The 24,783-nt window shown below is 30.6% G+C and overlaps 4 protein-coding genes across 6 annotated transcripts in view; 2 read left to right on the top strand and 2 right to left on the bottom strand.

The window, feature by feature from the left end:
- Positions 1-4,232, bottom strand: part of Sano (CABIT domain-containing protein serrano) — a 128,801-nt gene extending 124,569 nt beyond the window's left edge. Inside the window, exon 1 of one of the 2 annotated variants that reach the window (XM_072898778.1) lies at positions 3,737-4,232. The gene's annotated coding sequence lies outside the window, so the exon portion shown is untranslated. Of the gene's footprint in view, positions 1-3,732 lie in introns of both variants that reach the window. The other variant, XM_072898779.1, reaches the window with a different exon arrangement.
- Positions 4,233-16,447: 12,215 nt separating this feature from the next.
- Positions 16,448-18,244, top strand: Rps11 (ribosomal protein S11). Its single transcript, XM_072898794.1, has 5 exons — positions 16,448-16,539; positions 16,796-16,921; positions 17,305-17,510; positions 17,731-17,876; positions 18,101-18,244. The coding sequence occupies exons 1-4, from the start codon at positions 16,528-16,530 to the stop codon at positions 17,852-17,854; spliced, it is 468 nt and encodes a 155-aa protein (XP_072754895.1). The 5' UTR covers positions 16,448-16,527; the 3' UTR covers positions 17,855-17,876; positions 18,101-18,244.
- Positions 18,245-19,203: 959 nt separating this feature from the next.
- LOC140669287 (lysM and putative peptidoglycan-binding domain-containing protein 4) lies at positions 19,204-20,899 on the bottom strand. Its single transcript, XM_072898973.1, has 3 exons — positions 20,669-20,899; positions 20,248-20,452; positions 19,204-20,162 (listed from the first exon to the last, which is right to left on the bottom strand). Exons 1-3 carry the CDS (start codon positions 20,716-20,718, stop codon positions 19,635-19,637), a joined length of 783 nt encoding a protein of 260 aa, XP_072755074.1. The 5' UTR covers positions 20,719-20,899; the 3' UTR covers positions 19,204-19,634.
- A 185-nt stretch (positions 20,900-21,084) lies between these two features.
- LOC140669286 (uncharacterized) lies at positions 21,085-24,140 on the top strand. Of its 2 annotated transcripts, XM_072898971.1 has the most exons (6): positions 21,085-21,234; positions 21,719-22,139; positions 22,452-23,159; positions 23,259-23,511; positions 23,629-23,768; positions 23,886-24,140. In XM_072898971.1, the coding sequence occupies exons 2-5, from the start codon at positions 21,732-21,734 to the stop codon at positions 23,745-23,747; spliced, it is 1,488 nt and encodes a 495-aa protein (XP_072755072.1). In that variant the 5' UTR covers positions 21,085-21,234; positions 21,719-21,731; the 3' UTR covers positions 23,748-23,768; positions 23,886-24,140. The 2 variants fall into 2 exon arrangements, with proteins under 2 accessions (XP_072755072.1, XP_072755073.1); XM_072898972.1 differs by lacking the exon at positions 23,886-24,140 and having other exon boundaries at positions 23,629-23,876.
- Positions 24,141-24,783: the final 643 nt, after the last annotated feature.

Consider the following 24,783-nt stretch of genomic DNA (forward strand, 5'->3'; position numbering starts at 1 on the left):
CGACCAGCCGCATGCACTAAAATCAACGACAAATACAAAACAAACCTATACTGTGCACGCATACAATGCAAGTATCAAGCAAACATCAAAGATGTCTCAGATTTGTTATTATCATTATCTAAGTGATAATATCAATTAATAATTTGTAAGCCACAAGTTAGTCTCTTCGGAAAAGCTTAATTCTCGTAATTTCTCTTTAAAATTATCTTTTTCATGAAATGGAAAATATAAGTTATATTATATTTTAGTAAATAAATAAAAAAAAAATATATATATATATATATATATAATATATAATTATTTTTATTTTTAAATACTGTTATTTATAATTAAAATCATAATCGTATCAATCAATCATATCAAGTTGTACTCTCAATACCATAATGAAAACACTGAGAATTAATTTGATCGGCGATAACAGATTGAAAATAAAAATATCACGACCTGAGAAGAAGAACATTGCGACTAAATAAAATTCTTTGAAAATTATAATACGAATAAAACAAACTTATTTTACATACCCCTACATATAAATTATATGATTCGACCGTCATTTAAGTTGTTTTTTTCTGCTTACGAATAAATGCTCACATCATGACAGCATAAAATAAAATATTGCTGTTAAATATAATTTTGTCAAGCTTAGGTGAAATTTATAACTTTGCTTCTCAAAAATGAGATCTTATCGATTGCCAAGGAATAAAATAACCAAGGCGTAATGTATTTCCATATTTATTTCATCTTCGACAAACTGACCTCAATTCAAATAGGTATCCGAGATCACTCTCGCCGGATACATTAATTTGACAACAGAAATAACACGTAGAAAAATACCGTACGATAACGGAACATTCGAGGATGGCGCGAGGATCGAAGTCGTCACGTTCACATGGTCGTGGGAGAAAAGCAAACGCCTCACCGTTGGTCAACAGTCATAATCGACGTGCTCGCGTAATTTTATTTCTGACACACGGCCTTGTTATCATGCTCTCGTTCGCGAGGCGAGGACCACGCGCGACTGTCGGGGTGCTGGGGAATCCGCGTACTCTCCCTAACAATGTTTGTTATAGCAGACGTACGTCGAGGAATGTGCGCATTATATCATTACGCACTATTACCCATTACATACCTCGTTACACCGTATATATCGTATATTATCCTAGATACGCCGGAGGAAAAAGTGAGGATCCTCTCTTTCTTCATCTCGCTCTCGCATCATGTCTCTCTCTCTCTCTCTCTCTCTCTCTCTCTCTCGCTCTGTATGCCACTGATGAGACCCTCGGACCATTACCATGCACGTCCGCGCGGTGCATCTCGCGCGCGCAAGCGCGCACACGCGTTCGTAACGCCGTACGTGCACATCGTAATACTTGGCACGGGCTATCTAATTGTATAGTAAATAACCTTCGTAAATTACGCATATAATGCTTAATGCCGCGCGCGCGCGCGCGCGTCGTACGGCCGCGCATCGCATTGTGCTGCGCGCCTATCGCGTTATGACATTCAATTGCGACGTGTCAAGCAATCACGGCCGCCTTACAGACTCCGACACTTTATGGCGCGCGGTGATATTGCACGTGGAGAAGCGTGGTCACCCGCCGAGAAGGATAAAGGGAGAGAAGGAAAAAGAAAAAAAAAGGAAGGGAAAGAGTCCCAGCGAATCTCGGGGCGACGCGTCGTCTCGATAAATTGAGTTTATTCGCGTGAGAATAACTACGAATTAATGAACGTTACCGTCGCGATGGCGACGTCGATAGCGTATAATTGTTTTATATTTATATCGTGTCGGGACGCGCGCGTTTGTGCTTTGACCGGCGACGGATAATTAACGAGAGATAAAACCGTCGGAGATTTTTTTTCGCTGTACGCTAATGGCCGCTCTGTTCCGAGTTCCTCATCCGGTAAAGAGAAAAAAAATCGTGTTTTTATTTATCTCGTAATTAGCGGTAACGTAAACCTGTACCGTTGATTGATACTTCCCTCATGCGTATAATTTATTTATGAGACTGCAAATATATATAAAACATTAAGATTCTGAAATAAAAGAATTCATTTTAATATGAAATAAAAACCATAATTACGGTACATTTAATTCTTTAATTATTAATTTTATTTCGAAAATAAAAATCCAACTTTTAAATAGTAACAAGTAAAATTACCAATAAAAAAATTATGCAAAATTATGTTCTTAAATGATATGAAAGCAATATTTCATTTATGCCGTAAATTACTCTCTCCCTCTCTCTTTTTCAAAATTGCGAATATTATTTTTCAGTAAAATACAAATTACGTGAGATAGGGATTCGCCACACAACGTATTTACCTTGGATCCGACCTCCATACGGCATACACAGTGAGCAGAGAAGACAATGTCTGGTCGACTGCCATATACTTTCTCTATAACCGGATAATCGCGAAACAATGTTATAACGGGCTTTATATTGCGCGCGATTGCGTAAACTCGTACGAAACCTTCGATAACATTGACTTTTTCAAGTTTAATTGGTTCTCGTGCTCCGATTACTAATTACTACTATCGCCGTGAACGTGACACACATTCGATTTTAGCCTCGATGTGGCTGATTTACACGCTGTAATCGCGCTTCAAGTTCGCGTATTTAAAAGTACATTGCCCATACGTCGAGAAAGTAAAAAAATATCTTCTGTACTCTTTATTTCCTAGTTTATTCTAAAGCTTAATAAATGTCCATTAAAAATATAGAACAGCATACACAAATCCAATAAATAAAATTAATAGAAAATTATACTGGATATAATATTATAATATATAACATATAGTATAGAACATTTTATAAATATATATATATATATATATAAAATATATGTTTATAATATAAAAAATCTATATATATATATAATTTTTATTTCATATAGAAAATATAATAATGTATTAATTATACATTGCTCCATATGAAAATATTTTAATAAAAAAAATATTTTATAGATATAGACAATTAATATATTAATATATTATTATTTTTATGTAGAACAAAATATAGAAAAATATTTACTAAGTAAATAAAGGAGACTCTTAACTTCTTATTTTATGAACGATAAATGTTTAGCTGACACTAAGGAATATATGTAAATAAAAATTAATTTTATAAAATTTTAAAATAAAAAAATTATTTTAAAAAAATACTATAATATGTTTTATTGGAACACATTCTATATATTGTAGTCATTGTATATTAAAGCAATCTATTTTTAACAAAGGAGCATATATAATTGTATAATTCTATCATGATAATTACATTTTCCAAATTTAATTAGTTCTTAGCAAATTTTGCCTTAATTTTTCATGTGCTCTTTCATATACGATTATGGAAAGTCAATTCGAAATATTGAATATAAAGATATTGAAACGATCGTATGCAAAATGAGTTAATTCACAAAAACAAAAATTATATATTCAGTTGTAATATAAAATTCTTCATTATAAATTATTGTTCATTATTTTGTTGTTATTTCATCGCACCGTTCTTACGCGAGCGTCAAAATAAATCTATAAGAATTAAAAAAAAAAACAACGGCTTACGTGACTCTGCAAGCGCAGGTTTACCACCATTGCATCACGATACATGTATGTGTATCAAAACTTGGTGCAATGATCGCGCCAAAAAAAAAACACGGTAATATACTACATATTACGCGCATTATGCGCACAATTATTACAGTATTAATATAAATTATACGTAAAAAGCTACGTACTTACTTGGTGATGCTGAACTATCCGATGTCGGCGTCGGTGGTTGTCGACGGTGGTGGACGATCGTCCTGAGGTACGGCCGCTTGTAAAGGTTAATTTTTGCTCTTTCCCCACTGGTAACAACTCCACACTGGCACTCTCTATCTATCTCTCTCTCTCTGTATATTGTCGTGTACGAGCATCTCGCGAGTACCGGAGAAGAGAGACCGGGAGAGAACCGGGATACACCCGATCTCGGACGGATCGCGCGACGAAACGAATACGACGATATCGCGACGAGAGGAAGCGAAGTGAAAAGAATAGAGAAATAGAAAGAGGAACAGGATGGAGGAGAGGCACGTATAAAACAGGAAGAGAAAAGGAGAGTGATGAACGCGGGTTGAGTGGCCCTGCTCTCTAACACTGATCACTGACCGACTTCACTTCGAGGACTGACGCGATACTGACTCGAGGGAACGCGACACAACCGGCTTCGCGACGCTCGGCCATTTCCGCCGCTGTTCGGAGCCGCTCGACTCCGCTCGCCACTCCGCCGCCTGCGCATAGAAAATATACGCAAAGGTATATTAATATTACATGTATATACAGCGCGCGCACACGTATGTATATACATACGAGCCTGCTGTGCGCAAAGGTATACATATCGCTGTACACAGTCAAGATAACGTATAAAGGTGTGTATAAAGGTACACCCACGCAATTTGGGCCCCTGACGATAATGAAGAATTTGCATGCTTTACATGAGTCGATATTAGTAGTATCGCGTTATTTTTTCGTATAAAACTATCTCATCTACGAAATGATAGAAAATTGATTGTATACTTATTTATTTGAGCATTTTATACTCTTTTTTTTTTTAACGAAGAATTTTTCCAAAAATTCTATCTTTCTTGTATATATATTCTTTTAATTATATATATGTCTCGATATATAATTTAAAAAAAACACTAAACATGAAATTTTTTTTAGAATAAAATATTGTAGAATTTTATTTATATAGAGAGATAAAAATATTTCAAGAAACACAATTTTAAACGTTGTTTATTGTAATAAGTTTTACGAGTGCTTTGAATAATTTATAGTAAAATTTGCGTTATTTATTTATATATTGTACGTAACATGAAATTGTTGATTACGAAACGCAAGATTTATAAATTTGATAATGATAAACTCACGAGCGCGCGCATTATATTGCGAGCATTACGGAATTATACAGCATTACAAGCTGTTCCGACGTTAAGTACGATATTCAAGGATATAATAGAATGCGGAGGAACATAGAGACCTAAGTTAATGTTCGTAAAATCGCTACAATAAGGATTGAACGCGCACGACAAAAATATGATGTGTATAAAGTGTGATCTCTATCCCTGTACCCCTACAATTTCATAACTCCTTATGATGAAGATCTTGTGTGTGGTTAGCTATTATTTAACAATTTTACAACAGCTCATGTTCAGATTATTTCGCAACAAGTAAAGAATATTAAAGTATCTTTGAAGGACAAACGACTTTAACTGACTTTGACAGAGTATATGTTACCTGACAAAATAATTGATTAATAAAGATAAGAGAGTGATTAATAAAGATAAGAAATTAAAATATATTAAAAAAATGTTTAAAAATTTTATTTTTTACGATAATAGCAGAGAGAACTGCTATTTTGTATTTCGATCGATGACAAAGCTGATCCGATTGTAGGCGATAGATGTAAAGATCCAGAGAAGCACGTGATTACCGTTTACAGTTCACACGAAACGGAATGTCTCGGAGTAGAATCAGGCCTATCGTTTTCTACCGCGATGATCCACACGGTCGTGAGATAATTATGGAAATGAATTTCGATCGTTATGGAGGCGTAGAAATCTCGACTCTTCCGTGACATGACCCGGCCTCGACAACGATGATTCCGCCCAGCACCATAATTTTCTCCACAATTTTCGTGCCTACGTGTAAACATCCAACGGTACGTTACTACGAAGCGTGGTGTAACATATACATATGGTATCGCTATAATTTTAGAGGCAAAATATTGTTTTACATCCATATTCATAGGTACAGAAATCAAATTTGCGCCTCACCGAAATGATGATTTTGTAAAGGATTTTTCCGCGAATCCTTTCAAAAGATTCTGTTTTTCCGTTTTATTTAAATGTTAATTGATAAATTTTTCCTTACACTTTCTAAAGATCTCTTTCTATAATATTTTGTGATTAATAATATAAGCTTATAACAATCCTATAGATTCTAACAATAAGTTTAGTAAGAAGCTATTTTAACGGTTTTGCATGATGTACACATGCAATGAATGGGACGAGTTATCAGTCAAATTCTAATGTCGGTATACAGGGGATTCTTAACATTTGACTGCCCCTTAAATTAGTCTCGCGGCGGTGCTATTCAGAGATATGAAAGGATCGCGAGGGAGCACGACGAGGTGACGAGGAAAAGACGTTTGTATAGGCAACGTCTCACGCGGCAGCAGCGTTTTACAGGAAGAAAGAAGAAGAAAGAGTAACGCGCGCGCGAGAGAGGATAAAAGGATACGACGTGAGAGAAATTGGACAAGGACACGGGCGAGGGGACCACTGATTCTAAGCGCACGTTAACCTCGCCTATGTAACGAGTATACACGTCTCGTATTTAACGGTGCACGTCACGATTCATGCATAATTTATCTGAAAGGTGAAAAATAATTTTTTGACCTTAAAGAGGTCACAGGCCAGGAAAGGCGGTTGTTTACCACGCACTGCTACTGCAGCGTAGAAAGTGGCTGTCCTCGCTTGCTCGTTATGTGTGAGGGTGCACTAAACTGGTCCAGCAGAATTGCAGTTCGATTGGCTAAGAAGGCTGCTGTTGAGACTGTTCCCCCGGTCTGTTAATGGCATTGCCGAGTACGTGTGCTTACTCGACGACGATTTTACAAACATGTAAATACGATTCATCAAAGTGTTTTATTAAAATATGTGGCAAGAAAAATATTTGGAGATATCAATCATGACACGATTATCAATCATTATAAAATTTTAATAATCATAAAAGAGTGAGAGAAATTTAATGGAACGCGTTTCGCTATATCAAAATGATTTTCGCTGATTCTATTTCTTTATTACACCAGAATAATACGGTACGCGATTTTTACAATTTAGTTTTGCGTACATATATATCTACACGCTATTCTAAGCGTTTACAAGGTGTATCTCGTCACGGTTTTAAGCGGTTCCGCGTAACTCGGCAGCATTCTCGATAGGATCTTCTCAAGCCGTGTTATCACCTGCCATAGGAACTTGGTACCGCTCGCTTCAATGGCTTCTTAACACTATACAACGCTATGGAGAAACCTGTTTGTCATGTATCTCGCTCTGGAGATATATTTTACAACATTCTGTCGCTCACGTGCAATGTCTGGTACCCAAAGGAAACCATGTTTCTTGCTCTCTTTCGCTTACGTTACGCGTCGACAATGAGACTTCCTGTCCCATCGTATAAAATATATACACAGTCTACCTTGAAATCATCGCGAAAGATCTGCGGCCTGATGCGTGGCAACAAGCGTATCGCCGTGTATCATCTACTTCTTTAATTAGCGTGCGACGACAAAACGTTTCTTGAACATTCATTTATTGCCCAACAATTATACTTACTTTTTCTTTCATTTCACTGTCTCTATAAAAAAAAAAAAAACCTGCTAATATCTTTCCGAATTATTAATTAAAATATCAAATAACTTAATTAGAAATTAATATGAGTTAACATAATTTAATTAAAAAATCAATATAAATTAATATAAAAGTATACTTGAAAATTTTCCCAAAGACAAGAAATATAGAGATTATGAAATATATATATGATTTATAATTTTGGACTGAAGTATTATGCCTTGCCTTAAAGTTTTCACGTTTTGAACATATTACTAATCAAGAGGGAAAGAAAAAGGAAAGAGAGGAATGCTTATAGTTGTCGCGAATAATATTATATACAATAATTAATGCAAACATGCGTAAGCGCTTTAGCTTACAATTAGTAGCATTTCTAACAGACATTGACACTATCATTTACTCGTTGCCACTGACGTTCTCACACTCGTGTATAGCCGGTATATCCAGTCCCGCATAATTTTAACCGCAAGATATACGGAGTTTACCCGGAGGTTAAAGTACCCGCAGTATATGGTAAAATTACCTAGACAAAATTATTTCGCCGATTCGCCAATAGTGTAGAAAAAAAAAGAAGTGTACTAATGCTAAATAGTCGGTTTGTTTAACTTGCGCAAATCTGATGCGCACAAATGGTTCAATTTTGTATCGTTAGTCTGTGACAGTTTTGAATTTCTCGTAATTTAAAAATCGCAACGATATACAATAATAATTAATGGCGGATTTGTATTCGGTATTTATTTATGTGAATTTTTTGGGGCACATATTGCTCAAGCAAAATTCGCGAACATTATTTATTTATCAGATAATTCTACATTATTGTCAATTAATTTATATTAGATAAATTTAAATTGACATTTCCCCGATGAGAGTTTTAATAATAACTTAGCATGAACTTAAGAACAAAAGAATAAGTTTTATTAATGTGATATCGACTAACATGTCCCTAGTGTCAGTCGCAAAAAATCTATATTAAATTATCGTTGTCCCATCGATCTTACTCCCTCTCCCCCTTCTTCTCTCCCCTTTCCTCTCTTCTTGTCTATAAGTAGGCATCATGTTGTTGCTATTCCTGGCGCGTCTGTTACTATTAATTACAGGCTTCTATAGAAATCAAGCTCCGGAAACAAGTATATTTTCCCGTTCTCTTCGGCTTTAATATTCCTTTAAAAGGGCACGACATAATCGAGTCATCGATTCACGGAAGAACTTTTCGTCATCGTTGTCAATATCGTCGAAAATTAAATTTCCTGCATAATACGGAGACGCACAATGTTTCAAGGAAATGAAAGAAGAGGATTCCCTCGCGGAAAGAGAGCATCTCGTACAAAACGACGGAGTGTAGCCCGCGTGTCACGTTTGCACGTATAGCTCGTAATTCCGCTCGCGGAAGACGTACCGCCTCCTCTGTGACGTAAGACCGGTTACACGGATGGGCACGAAAAAGATGAGCGATCGTGTAACGGAGCGTACGATGAGTCTGCGGACGCGCATTTTTCCGTGGTGAGCTGCCGGTCTCCGGTAGCCTCAGAAACGAAATGAGAGCACGTACGTGTCGATAATAATTATTTCTTGTTACTTGACCGCGAACGGAAGGGTGATTTACGTACATTACGCTGTATCGACGTAAAAGTGTATTTTCCTTAGAACCCATTACTTAATCATACATAATATCCGTTATTTTGGTCTTAATTGAAATTGGATGAAGTAATAAAGGTCTTAGATTAGAGCTGAATTAGCTTGTATGATCAGAAGTACAAATTTTAAATTAATCGACCGAAAACTATCAATCAATTTTGTAAATTTAATAATTAATTATTTCAGTTTTTTTTTAAACAAGAAAGCATAAGAATTAATAGTAGTATTAATGAAATTGATATCGTGTTCTAAATGTCAATCAGATGGTCTTCGGCACGAAAGTGCTCGTTTCCGCGATTACATGTCGACAGTCCAGTGCGTTTTAAAATGAGAGTTGTCGCGTTACGCAGTGTAACCATAAAGATTGCAGCTTACACGAACCATTAATTATCGGGGAGATTGATGGAACATGTCGACTAATCAAAGACAACGACGGTGATGGTCGACCATATACGGAATCCGCAGTAACTCCCTGTTCTGATGTAAATACTAGAAGCTAATGAAATACCAGTCGTTAAAATTAAAAGGCATTTATTTATTTCAATTCAAGATACGTCAAAATTCCTCGATAATACCCGCATCCTTCGCACATGTACTCTTTGCATGAATAATGAAATAAAGTCGACCGTTTGCGCGGTACAGAGATTTATTTAATTAGGTACACTTAAGTACCTCGTAAAAACCTGCTTTCCTCGACAACCGGTCCGCGACGAATTTAATTTCCATTCTATGCAGCATATTTAATATACAACTGTAATCAATTCTGTCTCTTATTGTAAAGTGCTTGTGGAAAAAAAGGGTTTTTGTAATTTTAAAGAAATTATTCTTGAATTTTCGCGACTGCATAAAATGCATGACTCACGCCTATCGTGATCGCTGTTAAGTAAAATAAACACAATCTTATGCACACACACACAACACACACACACACACACACACACACACACACACACACACGCACACACACACACACACACACACACACACACACAGGCACGCGTAAATACGAGAGACGAGTAACTTCAGCGCGGTGCTCAATGAGCAATGAAAGTTCAATCACAGTTAATTACAGGTGATCTCGAGAGCGAGATGTTTCTTCCTGCGCTAGCAGATCATCCATTGGTAAATGACGGCAATGACGGATTCGCGTTACGACCTCGTGGATCTTTAATTACCGTACGCAATATTAGTTATCGCGAGACATGAATCATTGCTATCAATGAAATAGAACGGGCCGCGCGCTTAGTGGTTGTTGAAAAATCGTAAGAATGTTAATAACTTCTTGCTATTACTTAACTGTGCGCCTTATAAAGGCAGAATTAGTTCCTAATCGAAAGTGTTTGTTAATCATACGCGTGATTCTCAACGTCAAGACTTGAACACTAGATTAATTAGCTATGATAGGTACGACTTTGCGTAATATTAGAATGCTATTCTCAAGTATCAAAAAGAACTGAACGATTTAATCGCATATCTCTATTTTAAATCAAATAAAAAATGGAACAATTATGTGTAACTTGTTTAAAAAGTACATGATGATATCTCTGTTAATTGATTATAAGAAAAAGTTTACATTAAAGAGTTTAAATTAAAAATTATTTCTACAAAATTGAATTATAAATATATTCATAAAGAATTTGATTTAATTTAATAGGTTTTCAGCAATCTGTGCATAGAGAACTAAGTTTTACCTTAAATTAGAGAATGTAAAGTACCTATCAGTAAAAAATGATAAATTTTATCCATTTTCTCACTTCATAAATTATTATAATATATTATAAATAATTATAATTATAATGTATTATAATATTAATTTGCAAGGTATATACTGGTTTTGTTATCTATATATTTGCAAAATATATTTCTATTAAATTCATTTTTATATTTCAAAAATAAATTATAGTTGTATAGTTTTATAATTAAAAGTAAACATAAAAAACGCGGGGAAAAAATCTGTTCAATTCTTTCAACTCTTTTTCTTCTTTTCTTCATCTCTATTACTCTACTATCCTCAATAAAAAGCTAATTATTTTTCGCAAATGTATCGAATATTCTAAAATAGATTTCTCCTTTTTAAAAGCATGTTAACAAAACGCGGTATCACCGCAACGTTTATATTGTAAAAGAACGTAATAATGGAGAAAAAAGTAGATTTAATTAGAGAATATTATACATCTATGTATATTTATAATAGCACGTTATACGTCACAGAAAATTCAACGCTTATTTTCTATGGTGTATGTTTACGTGCAACGACAGTCGTTCTGTTGAAATTCACGCGGCAAGACTTGAGAACGGCGAGAGCTATTTTATATATCGTCGTATTATCTTTTGAGACGAAATCGCGAAAAGTATCAAGAAACACAACTATAATTATAATTATTATAATTAACAATTATCAGCGCGTGCGATTAATTAATAACAATAAACGATAAATAAGACTACTATTTATCGCGGCGACGATTATTACCAAAATATATATTTCATATAATATATTTATTTAAAGTACAAATAAAAAGAAATAGGATTGTAAATTGTCAAATATATTTCACATCGCGAGATATAAATTTTTCGCCTATTTAAGTATAATATGCCAGTCATTTTCGAATTAAAAGGACAAAATAATAGATAATTCGAACCAAATAATTGTAACAGAAAATGCATGATATCTCACAATTAATAAATAATAAAATAAGAATCTCACAAAATTTTTATATTCGCATACTTTACATAATTTATTCAGTCAAAATCTATTTTACGCGAGTAGTTAAAGTAACGATATATATTTTCAAATATTACTGAAATATTAATATATCTGTATAATTTAATTCATTTAATTCATAAATATTCTTTACATTGCAATACAAAATAATAATAATGTTTCAATTAAATAAACGTAACATAATATAATAATCCTAAAATGAAAACATATATATGTACTATTTATTAATAATACAAATATAAATTAATAACAGATAATGCATATTTTTTAATCTGTTATCTTTGTCATCTCATAAAACGTGTTTCTTGCACATTTATTTATAGATGTAGAATTTTGCAAACCACGTCATTATTTTCTCCAGAGAATTGTTTTGATTTATGCGAATAATAAATATTGATGCATTCATTTCGTTATCGCGCAAGTAATGAAATCTTAATTGAAGCAAAAAACGCAGCGGCAAAGTAATGCGGGTTCTCCGTGAGAAAGGACAGCAAAGAATCTTAACGGACGCGAATTATATCCAAAGAAGGACGTTGTTAGTAACAATTAAAGTGCGTACGCACGGATGTGGTTTATAATCGAATATCGTCGGACTTTATAGATCCTGAGAGTATATAGTCTTCGCGAGAACTCGTAGAAAATACGCTTCGGGCTCTGTTGACTTGTTCACGCAATTACTTCACTAATAATCGCGCGATAATTGCTCCTAAGAATCTCGTATTGGCTTAATCTGGCAGTACTGGTGTGCACTTACGAGATATACCTACGATAATTAATTTGCGTTTCGCCATATAAACCAGAACTGTTGTCGCTATTTTTCAATTCCTTGTATTCTATATTCTTAGCTCGATATTAAAGTTAATATATTACCTTTTAAACAAATGTCATATTTTTTTGCGCAAATGCTTATAATTGAGTGACAATAGGAAAATAAATATCAAAATTAATTAAAATCAATCAAAAAGCGCAACAATAATATATCTCGAAAACTATTAATTCTTTTATCAATTTTTGCTATTTTAATATACAATATATTTATATATAAATGTAAAAATAACTTATTTTTTTTATACTATATAAAAGAAAAAAGATATGTATATGAAATTACATGTAAAAATTATAATATCGTGTATATTGTAGAAATGGTACTGTTGTCGAAAGAACTCTCCAGTGACATATGAATGTCTGGTTAAATTGTTAGGAGAACCGGAAGAGAATGAAACGGAAAATATCTTTAGACAAATTTTTCTTTTATGAAAAAATAAAAGAAACTAATGGCTATACGTGAGTATCTATGAAATAATTCCTAGTATGAATTAATATTGCATTTGTTTGTTCAATGTATCTCTTGATATAAAATTTAATAGGCACAACTTCTTTGTCTTTTCCATAAATATAAAGTAAAAAAAACAAAATAAAATATATAAAATAAAAAATTTGAAATTAAAAAAAGCACAGACGTGAGTCATAAATACAAAGATATTGTTTTTCATTGAATTTCACATTAATCACACAAAAACCAAAATAGGAGAGTATAGGTAGTCGTAATATCCGCAAATATAAACTATTACGTTCTTATTTGTACGTGGCTATGCCTACGCGTTTTATACGAATAATACAGCAAAAACTTGCATACGATACAGCCAGTAATATTTTCGCACTTGTCACGTCGAAAGATCGTAAAAGCTGAAATTATTTGCGCCTGGCGCGGGCAACCGCAGAACAATGCAACCGCAATGTATTGCTCTTCAGCCAGCCAGAGTTATTTTGTTACAAGTCACTACACTCTCCTGCAGACGGAATTTGAATCCGATTATTTGCAAGGGTGAATTTACCGGGCCAATGCAATAAACGTAAAAAAAAAAGTTTTATCGGTTTAACTTTACGAGAACACAATTTTTTATAATTCAGACTTTACAGACGCAAAACTTAAATTTTTTTTTATTAAGATGTTACGAGAAAAAACTTTTTGTATAAAAAACAATTATTTACAAATATTTGCAAATATTTAGAGAGACTTTTTGGAAACAATCGGTGATTGAAAAATTCCGCTCTAGTTTTGACACCATATGAAAAAATCGATATTGATGTATAACAATGCTTATACAATACACAATGTATTTACTATACACGTTATAACATGTCATCAATTTCAATTTCTTGTCATTTAAAGTAATTTTCGATAAACTATTATGAGTAAAACCATTATCTCTCTTCCTCCCCCTTTCTTTCTCTCTTTCTCTTATATTTTTTTTATATTAAATTTTTTTATTTTTATCTTATTTTCTTAATTCTATTAAAAATATTATTGAATTAATACAAATATATTCATTAATAATTATGTAAAATACATTTTTACGAAAAATATTTGCAATAATTTTTTATGTGCGAGATTTATTTTTAAATAGCAAATAAGAAATACAAAAAGATTCCACTTGATTTATTATAACGTGTTAATTTTAACATTTTTTAAACATCACACATAAAACAGTGTCATCAATTCAATTTATTATACTAATTGTTTCTGTATAATCTAATAATTATTAAATCATGGTTAATTAATTTAACAAAAATTTACTTATTTAAACCACTCTCACATGCACTGTTTAAAAATTGATTATTTTGATATAATAATTACTTGAAACGACTTTATACGTTCATACATTTTGACTTTGGAATTAAATATATAGTTTTGCTTATTTTTTTTCAAAAAAATTAACATTTTAATTTTAATAAATTACATTATTATTAAAATAAATATATGTACATTAATTATCCAGGTAATAAAAATAGTCATTTTAACGTTAAAAGTAGTCTTTTTGATGTCAAATAGACATTAAAAACACTAATTCTTTACAACGTCAACATAACTACTTTTGCTATCTGAGTAATATCTTTTAAATAAAATTAAAGAACTAAAACTATAATAATTACTCGATATTTCTTTCTATTGCAAAATAAATTCAATTATTTTAATAATAATAGATTTTATTGATATATCTATCTATTCTGTGACAATCTGTTCTGTTTATTATCAATATATATATATATATATATATATATATATATATATATATATATATATATATATATTTGTACTCGTTAGATAATTATACAATAATTATATTATATTATATTAACGAGAATTAGAAATGTGTAAACAACAAAAAAATTTTTTAATCGCAGTAAAGTAACTTTGCTGTTAGATTTCAACTTACTTATTTTTGTTTACATCGCGAATCAAGAATCAATCAATAGATTCAATCGAAGAAAATCAAACTATAATCAGGTATGTATATTTTAGAAACTACAAATGAATATCAAGGATATAAATATCGAGAATATCGAGGATATCCTGAATATCAATAAGGATATTCCGACTGAGATTATCGACATTTCTAATATGTGCCCTTTTTGTTTCGAAACGACAGAGAAAGTTGTGTCGTAAGTTATTCGTATAATTATTGATAAATTATATACTATGATTAAACATATTTTAATAAAATCGATAGAGAGACGTGATTATTCTATTCTTTTTGCATATTATCTGGTTCACCTATTTTCAGATATGGCAAAAAGAAATCTCTTATTTCAATGCAATGCAATTCTTGCAAACTGTTTCTTCGAATAGTGGTATCTTCGAATGAAATGGAAATTATTATGCAGCTCAAAAAAACTATAAGGAAACTTTTTGATTGTGCGCCAATTCTACTATATACCAATACCATCGTACCAATACCGATGAAGGAACAACTTATAAAAAACACAATGCTATAAAAAAATTTCATTTCGCAAAAGATTTTTGTTTTTGTACTCTTTATTTTCTAGACAATTGTAATCAGTTTTATTATTTATACTGAAATGTATAATGGATTGTGTTTTTTTCAAATCATATGAATATACAGATATAATGTATTTTTATATATCTGCATTTCATAATGTGTATATGTTGACAATATATAATATAGATATAGATATATGTATAATGTAAATATAAATATATATGTAATATGCGTGGTGTGTCATCAGACCTTTCAATTTATAATTTATATGACTAATTAATTGCAGCGTTTTAAGCAAGCAATCTTTATATGTACTCACTTTGAGAAAATAAAGAAGTTATATATGATTCCCCAGTGGTGTGCAGGTCCCATTTTTGTCCCCTTTCAGCGTGAGATATATGCGAGGGCGGTTGATTTCGTGCAGAAATTGATTCTCGATCGCAAACGATATCGGGACACAACATTGCGTACTACATATGTTTATACGATGATTTATTACGACGGACACTCTTGGGATAACTTTTCGCGCAAAATTCGCTTTGAAACTATTGTTTATTAACGATCCCGAAAAATAAATGATATTTAAATATTACTTCTCACCTCTGCCGCGACGCGATTAACCGCGAAAAGCGACATTGTAATTTTCAAAAAGTATCGAAAGGGGAGGCAACCGTAGTATCGGACCTGAAAATAAGTACATAAATCAAATAGTGCTGTTATTTAACATAACATAAAAGTCAAATTCGAAAAGTTATAAAATAAATTCACTGGAAGTGATTCCAAACAAATAAATTATTATAAATAGTGTGATCGGTATAATTAATTATAAAACGACGGTTTACCTGCACGTCTATCGTGGACTATCGCACGTTGTGCTCTCTCGAAAAATATGTATGTATTTCGTATGTTGGTTGCACTGCGAGCGTGGTGTCGCTAAAGTCGAGATCCGCGTCATTTCCGATTTACATCGGTCTTTCAGTCTTTCACTCTCTGAGCAAGATGGCTGATCAGGTATGTGTGCGATACTGTAAGAGTTAATAAATGAAATGTATCACGTGTTACGGCGTTATTTTGCGAAAGCATGCTATATTCTCGCGACAGTTAACGTTTAGCATAAGCATATGCAAGGAACAAGCTCGTAGATCAAAGTGTAATCGAGAGGTTACAGTCGTAAGCTTAGCACGTGGTTATGTCGTACACGCGTGTCCCGATATTGAAATTCCGATGTCATGAAAGGAATGCGTAATATGTATGGCTTCGTTTGCAGAGCGAGCGTGCGTTTCAAAAACAGCCCACGATCTTTCTTAATCGTAAGAAAGGTCTGGGCCCAAAGCGTAGGAAGCCCATGAGATACAGTCGCAATGTCGGCCTCGGTTTCAAGACGCCTCGCGAAGTGAGTATAAATCTGTATTTTAATTCACAGTGGTATACCTCAGTAATTTACTTGTAATGTTTCCATTTCTATTTGTATCATTGTAATAATCTTAAAAAAAATGAGTTTTGCGAAGTAAGATTGTTTTTATCATAGTGTATATATATTGCAAACTATTTTATAATTAATTATTTAATAAATCTAATTTATAACATTAATGTTATTATTATTATTGCAAATATAACTAAAATATCTAACATGATGATAAATTACGACGGTCTTCTGAAAATTAATTGAAGATTATTCTATATTCTCACACATACTGAGTAATTATATATTTAGTTGTTTTAATAGTTAAAGATATACAAAATATTTCATGTATTCTGTTGGTTTAATCTTTACAGGCCCTTGAAGGAACTTATATCGATAAGAAATGCCCATTTACAGGCAATGTGTCGATTAGAGGGCGTATCCTCACTGGTGTTGTACAAAAGATGAAGATGCAACGTACTATTGTTATACGCAGGGATTATTTACATTACATTAGGAAGTACAACCGTTTTGAGAAACGTCATCGTAATATGAGTGTCCATCTTAGTCCTTGCTTCAGGTATAATGAAATAATTTGCTTTTTTCTTTTTTTTTCTTTTTTCAAAAATGTTAAACTTTTGCTGATTTTTATTTTATATGATGATAATTTATATCACGATGGTCTACTGACAAATAATACAATTTGAAGAATTATCTGGATCTGACAAAATAATAATAAAAACAAAGATAAAACAATTAATCACAATTAATATTTACAAACTTAATAAATTAAATTTCAGGGATGTAGAAATTGGTGATGTGGTCACCATTGGTGAATGCAGACCTTTGAGTAAGACAGTAAGATTTAATGTATTGAAAGTTTCCAAAGGAACAGGATCAAAGAAAAGTTTCAAGAAATTTTAAATATCTCTCTTTCTCAATCAAGGTTTGTGATAATTCTATCTTTTTAGTTCATAATATTACTTATGTAATATTTTGTTGATATAATTAAATTAAAAAAGATTTACATGATGATAACAACGACGGTCTTCTGAATATATGTTGAAGAATATATTCTCACACACTGAATATTTTTGCGTTTACTTTTTCAAAGTAGAATTTATAATGTATAAAACGTCTTTTGTATTATTGTTACTTTAATTATTACAGATTGCCAAGTGTAAGGATGTGAAGGAAAAAATTGTAAAACATTACAACCAAATGCAGTTACAAGAATTGTACACGTTTGTGTATTGTAATTCATATTCAAAATCTGCTAAAATGAGAGAAAAATAAAATTTCTATAAAAATGTTGATTGTGATGCAATTTATTATTTTTTAATATTTTTAATATTATTAAGCATATACTTTTTCATAATCTAGTGTATGGTTTTTTTTAAATACATCTTTATATATATCATAAAAAAAGAGTAAATTTTTTTCAATTGATGGATGTTACATTTATTTATATATTTTTTAGAAAGGAAAGAGTTGATATATTTATGGAGATTTTATCAATTAATATTATAATTAATCATAAATTCCAGTTATAGAAATTTCAACAATTAAAAAATTTTATTAATATGCTTGAATTTATAAAAGGATGTTACAAATGTAGTATAAATATAGTTGATAAAGAAAATTATGAATAATGTGAAATAACGACATAACAATTTTTTAAAACATTTTAACAATCTGGAACACTCGAGAAGCATTTAATATACAAAAAATGATACTTTTATACAGTATTTAGCAAATATTATTGTCGTATTATTTAGTAATACAAATTAGTTTTAAAGAAAGACAATATACAATTTGTTAAAATTAAAATCGTACTAGAAATGAGATTACAACTTAATAGAAAAATTGATATCTCATACATATATATAGTAATACATACTTAATATTATATTGCTATTTTTCAAATTCATAATATGCTATCAAATAAATATTTTTGATCGTATTAAAAATATGAAAAATCTAACATTTTAGATTAACAGACAATTCGAAGAATTACAAAAACATCAGCAAGTACCTTATATTATAAAAAATATATAGACTTATAAATTATATTTTCTATATTATTCTCTATCAATATGTAGGATTTAATCAATTTTATTAAATTAATTATTATGTCAAAAGTTTATCACAATTATGCTTGATAATATAACAAGCTAAAAATTTTTCTTAGATAAAAAATAATAATTTAGTTATTTCGTTAAATTATATTAGAATCTGTTATCTAAATCTGTTAATAATAGTTGTATCTCTGATATAGAATTATATCTAATATACATGAATGGTTCAAGTAAAAATGAGACTTGTATACAAAATTTTTACAGGAAAAATCTCATTTATATTTGAGCCATTTCTATAATATTTTCAATAAAAAATCTCACTCGGTATAAAAACTACTACTCTGAGACTAAACTATTTTTGTTATACAAGAGAATAAGAAAAAGTATACTTTTAAATATAAAAGTATATACAATTATATGTACAATTCCAGTTATACAAATAAAATCTTAATGAAGAGATGTCTCTAAATTTATCATGATTATATTAAATTATTATATCTGTAGTAATTAAATCATCAAGTGTTTAGTTCCAAAATATACAGAAATTATATCTACATAAAAAAAAATATATATATATTCCCTTTCTAGTTTATACCTATATCTATATATATTTTTTACGCAAAATATTAATTACTTATGGTCATATTTCCTTTTGTTGAATATTCAGCTACATAAAGTATGTATATAATAATAGGACCTGCAAAACTCAACAATAATGAGAATACAAGAAGCTGCATCCAAGACAATCCCCAATTGTCTCCAGAACATTTAAATATATTTGTTTCACAAGATTCTTCTATTTCGGTATTTTCTGTATCATCAAGTAATCGATCATGTTCTGTGTGTGGAACTTCAAAGGAATTGGCACTATTATAGGATGATAAAGGTTCACATACTGAATTTAATATAATAGTATTAATTTCTGTCGTTGAGGATTCTGTGGTTGATATAGTCCCAAAGTCTATTAATTGTTCTTCCTTTTTTGCAGATAATTTTTGTTGACTTTCTGCAGATATAATATTAATATTCTTACCTTGGTTTTCAGGTAATGTCTCAGTTAAAATAGAAAATGGTTGTACAGGAACCTTGATATAAGGCTTTGCATATATCTCATTTTCTTTGTCAATTTTATTAATTCGTTTCAATTCAGATATCTAAAATTATGCAACATTATAAAAGAAATTAGCACAAAGCTGTAAATTGTTTTATGCTATATTTTGGACCAAATTTTCTACGTACTGTACATCTATATCGAAGAGCCAATGCTTGCAAGGTGTCTTCAGGTTTTATTTGTATATTGATCACCTCAATTTTACGACGTGATGATGTGGATTGTTTAATAATTTGTAAAGAGATATTTTCCTCATCCGTACTACTTTCGTCATCCGAATGTAAAAATACATAATGTGGAGAACTTTCCCTTCCACGCTGATAGATCAGCTGCCTGAAAATTTATCTTATTATTGAGATAAATTTTCCATCATGTATTAATCACACACTTAATTTAATAAAATGTTTATATAAGGTTTATACAAAAAAATAGTTGGTTTATATAAAAATATTAACTATTGATTATATTTCTCAAATTAATTACTATATATATTATATTTGTTCATAATGTTACAAAAGAATTAAATTGGCAGAAAACCCCAAAAATTACCTAGCATTTTTCTGTTCGTCGAACATTGAATTCATTACTTTTTGAGGCATAGTGCTATGATACTTAACATAATTTCATCATTTCGATGAGAATGTTTATCCGCATATCGTGTCTGCATACAAATAAATATCTTAAAAAATATGTTGAGACAACTAGCATCGTGACAAATAAACAGATGTCACTGAACCTAACCTAACGAAACCAAAACGAAGGTCATGTGTATATACATATAGGGTGCTTTCTATTTAGTCGCTGTATAGTCTGATACGAATTTTAAGGCTCTTGAGAACAGGACGCGTCAACACGTTGCGCATGTCAAAAAGCGACGCAATAGCCAATCGATTTGTAGCTCGTCCGTAAGAGCGAAAGGTTGATTGGCTATCGTCGCTTTTTGGCACGCGTATCCTGTGTGCAAGAGTTCATACTTTCTTGAATGTTTGTTTCTTATGAACAAAAATATCAGCCAATAGCCAAGAGCCGGTACTGGCCGTTGCGTTGTTATTGCAGAGGATTTTACCGCGCAAACATATCGCGAAGTCGTGACAGCTACGTGATAAATATTTAAGGTAATTATGCGCATATTTATTGCCTATAATTATATTTTGCAGAAATATCACGATTTACGTAGAAAAATTAATTGGGCTATTAATCTCTATTAATTCTTATGCATGTACAGGTGATTGTGCGTAGGTTATTAGCAGCTACGCATTTTCTATGTATCTACAATTTTCTTCGTATTTTTCTTTTTTTTATATGTCTTCAAAATTCGATATGTTATTTAATACGAGAAAAATCATATTATCAAAATATGTCGAAATAATGTGTGCTTGAAATAATTAGCGTCATTGAAATGTGTTTTACACATTATTGCGAAATATTTTGGTAAATTTTTTTTACTTATTCTTATGTAATTTTTTGCGAACGTTATATAAGTTTAATGTAATTGATTTAACATTATTTTTCTTTTGCGTTATGTTTTCTGTTATTATTGTGTTTTAATATTTATTTTTTTTGTAATATCTATTAATAAAATATACATATTTGTCTTAGATTATTGTTAAAAATGGCAGATTTTGAGGAAGGAGACATGGATAAATTAGAGCTATCTTCAGATTCTACAGATGTAATGATAAAGAAGAGACCACGAGAAGAAGATTCTGAAGATGAAGCAAAAAATTTATTTACTAAGAAACAACGAAACCTCTACAGTGAACAGTCAGAAATATTTAAAAATGATAACGTCGAGACTATCTTAGATAAAAATGGTACAGATGAATATGCAAAAGAGGAAAATACAATATGTTCAGAAAGCGAACAAAATGTACATGAAAAATTTTTATCTAACATAGATGAGAAGGATAAAGAAAAACAAAATAATAAAGAAATCAAACAGAAAAATGGAAAGGAGAGTCTTTTAGACAAGGATGATTCTATGGATATGGATAAAAGTACAAAAAATATTGAAAAAGAGGTAAATAACTTATATTAATTGAGATAATTTTATTTAATTTATGTCATTTTATTTGTTTCTATATAGATTTTTTACATACTGTTTTAAATAATGTATCTTAAATATATTTATTCTTGAGATTAAACTTTTTCTCTAAAATTGAACTAAATTGTTAATATCTTGACATTAAAGTAAAATTAAAAATAAGATTTATATATATTAAAATGCTTTAATATGTAAAAATTGATAATTTTTATATATTTATTATATTTAAAAAAAAAAGAGAAATTTAATAAATTTATTATAAATGTAATATCTATTTTTAATAATCAGGGAAAAGAAAAAGAAAGTAATGAGGAAATTAATAAAGCAGACAAAACAAAAGAAAGTGAAAAAGATGGAATAAAAAAGAAACGTATTACGAAAAATCGAACTGTGGATACAGAAGTAGTAGATGGATTGGAGCTTTCAGTAGAATGTGCGAGTGATAAAGAAGCGAGTTCCGAGAGTGAAGACGAGAAAGAAATAAAGCCACGCCCGAAGACGATAATCGTTAAAGCTGAACCAAATGAATCAGAACTGGAATGTAGTATGTCAGAGGCAGAAAAGTCTGATTCGCAAGAAGCCACTAACACATCAGAGACTAAATCAGAGAAAAAGGCAAAAAGAGGACCGCGAACAAGTTTCAGTAAATTGAAAACTTCTGAGTCTGAGGACAGTCAAAATAATAATTCTGATGAAGATTACAGTCCACGCACTAAAAAGAAGATGAAAAAATCTCCAATAACTAAGAAAACGAAACGCTCTGCAGAATCAAAAAGAGGACGAGGTGTAAAGAAATATTCTTACAAGAAGAATACTGAACACATATCTGATGATGAAAGTGTGACTTCAACAGAGAAAACTAATAAAGTAAGAAAAACTAAAAACGAAACGGATGAAGAATTATCAGAAAAGGGTTCTTCAGCAAGTGAAAGCAATAATAATTCTGAAGATGAGAAAAAATTTTTGAAAAATAGAAGGACAAAACGTAGTAATTCTGTAAGCAACAATTTCTTACTACAGATATTAATTTGTATTATATAAATATCTATGTAATAAGTATATTTAAACATATCATGCAATATTAAATTATTTTAGAAACCAGACAACAACGAGCAAATACAAAAATTGAAAAAATATATAAAGGCTGCTGGTATAAGAATAAAATCTTATACCGACGTTTGGACTGATTGTAAGAATAATTCTGCAAGAATTAAGCGCCTAAAGGAATTGTTAGAAGAAAATGGTATTAGTGGCAGACCATCATTGGAAAAATGTAAACGAGTGAAAAAAAAGAAGGAAAAAATGCAAGAAGTATCCGAATTAGATGTATCCAACATTATATCTGAAGGTTAATATTAAGCTTTATATAAAGCATTATATAAAGGTTTATTACGAATTTATTTTATCCTAACTATATTAATTTATTTTATCGTATATATTATAGAGATTAAATTTATATTTCTAGGACGTGTTACACGCGCAAGAAGAAATATGAACAAAAAATCAACATCCCCAGATTCACCGCAACGATATCGAGAAGCTCGCAAACGTATTCAAACCATTGTTGATAGTGATTCAGAATAACAAGGCAAGAGATCCACAAATGTAAATATCTAAATTATATATGTGCATAGGCATATGGTAGCACATACATGCATATACAAAATTTTCCAATATTATTCACATATTTTCATATATCATAATTATTAATTATTCTTACAGTCTTTCTAGTTTTCTTCTTCAATGAATTATTGTATAGTTTATACATGATATTAATTGGAAACACAAAGAAGACTCATTTTTAATATATTGACTTGTTATTTCTACTCATAATTGAGGTAAATTATTAATCATGAAGAAAAATACAATTTATGTAAGCTTCTAACACATACATTTGGTATGAAAATAATTAAAAAATTTAATATTCAGGAATGTAAAGAGAGCATTATAAATGAAACAAACAAAGAAATTAGTATTGTCAAATTGTTGTAAGATAGATGTGTTTTGCTTAAATGAATAGATTAATACAATATATTTTAAGATACTAAGAATTAATCTATAATATGTAAGTGCATTAAATATATAAATAATTATCATGTAACATAATTTTTTTCATTAAGTTTATATATACACAGTTTCAATTAATGTTAAAAACATATATAGCCCAGTTTCTATAGAATATAGAATACAACATTCAAAATATTTATCATAAATTTCTATTTCTATTTTTCTATCTTCAAAAATATATATATTTTAATGAAGAGCACTCTGCTACTATATAGTTTAGCAAAACACATTATTTTATTTGAGATACTTTTTTTATGTGAATTAAAGTGTGTCATTTTATCGCACAAATTAAAATATTTTTTTACATACAAATTAAAATAATGACCTAAAATTTACTTAATAATTTTACAGATTATTGTAATATTTAAATAGACAACGAAAATCTTTGCAACTCTGTATAGTGTTCTATATAGCAAAAATTACTTTAACAAGCTGCTATAATAATGCTTCTTCACGTGTAATTACGTGTAAAGAAAACAACTATAAGCTTTTAAGGTGCAAAAGGATTAAATTGTTGTAAAACTATTATTTATTTTAAAATCATAGCAATTTT

Source organism: Anoplolepis gracilipes, chromosome 9 (genome assembly GCF_047496725.1).
Source record: "Anoplolepis gracilipes chromosome 9, ASM4749672v1, whole genome shotgun sequence".
Taxonomy (NCBI): Eukaryota; Metazoa; Arthropoda; class Insecta; order Hymenoptera; family Formicidae; genus Anoplolepis; species Anoplolepis gracilipes.

Bases quoted from the DNA above. Each gene is read 5' to 3' on its own strand.
- Rps11 (XM_072898794.1), top strand. The intron at 16,922-17,304 runs GTGAGTATAAAT...TAATCTTTACAG, and splicing joins GTTTCAAGACGCCTCGCGAA to GCCCTTGAAGGAACTTATAT. The intron at 17,511-17,730 runs GTATAATGAAAT...ATTAAATTTCAG, and splicing joins CATCTTAGTCCTTGCTTCAG to GGATGTAGAAATTGGTGATG.
- LOC140669287 (XM_072898973.1), bottom strand. From the start codon at position 20,718: ATGCCTCAAAAAGTAATGAATTCAATGTTCGACGAACAGAAAAATGCT. The intron at 20,453-20,668 runs GTAATTTTTGGG...ATAAATTTTCAG, and splicing joins GACGAACAGAAAAATGCTAG to GCAGCTGATCTATCAGCGTG. The intron at 20,163-20,247 runs GTACGTAGAAAA...GCATAATTTTAG, and splicing joins CTCTTCGATATAGATGTACA to ATATCTGAATTGAAACGAAT.
- LOC140669286 (XM_072898971.1), top strand. From the start codon at position 21,732: ATGGCAGATTTTGAGGAAGGAGACATGGATAAATTAGAGCTATCTTCA. The intron at 23,160-23,258 runs GTAAGCAACAAT...AAATTATTTTAG, and splicing joins GGACAAAACGTAGTAATTCT to AAACCAGACAACAACGAGCA. The intron at 23,512-23,628 runs GTTAATATTAAG...TTATATTTCTAG, and splicing joins ATCCAACATTATATCTGAAG to GACGTGTTACACGCGCAAGA.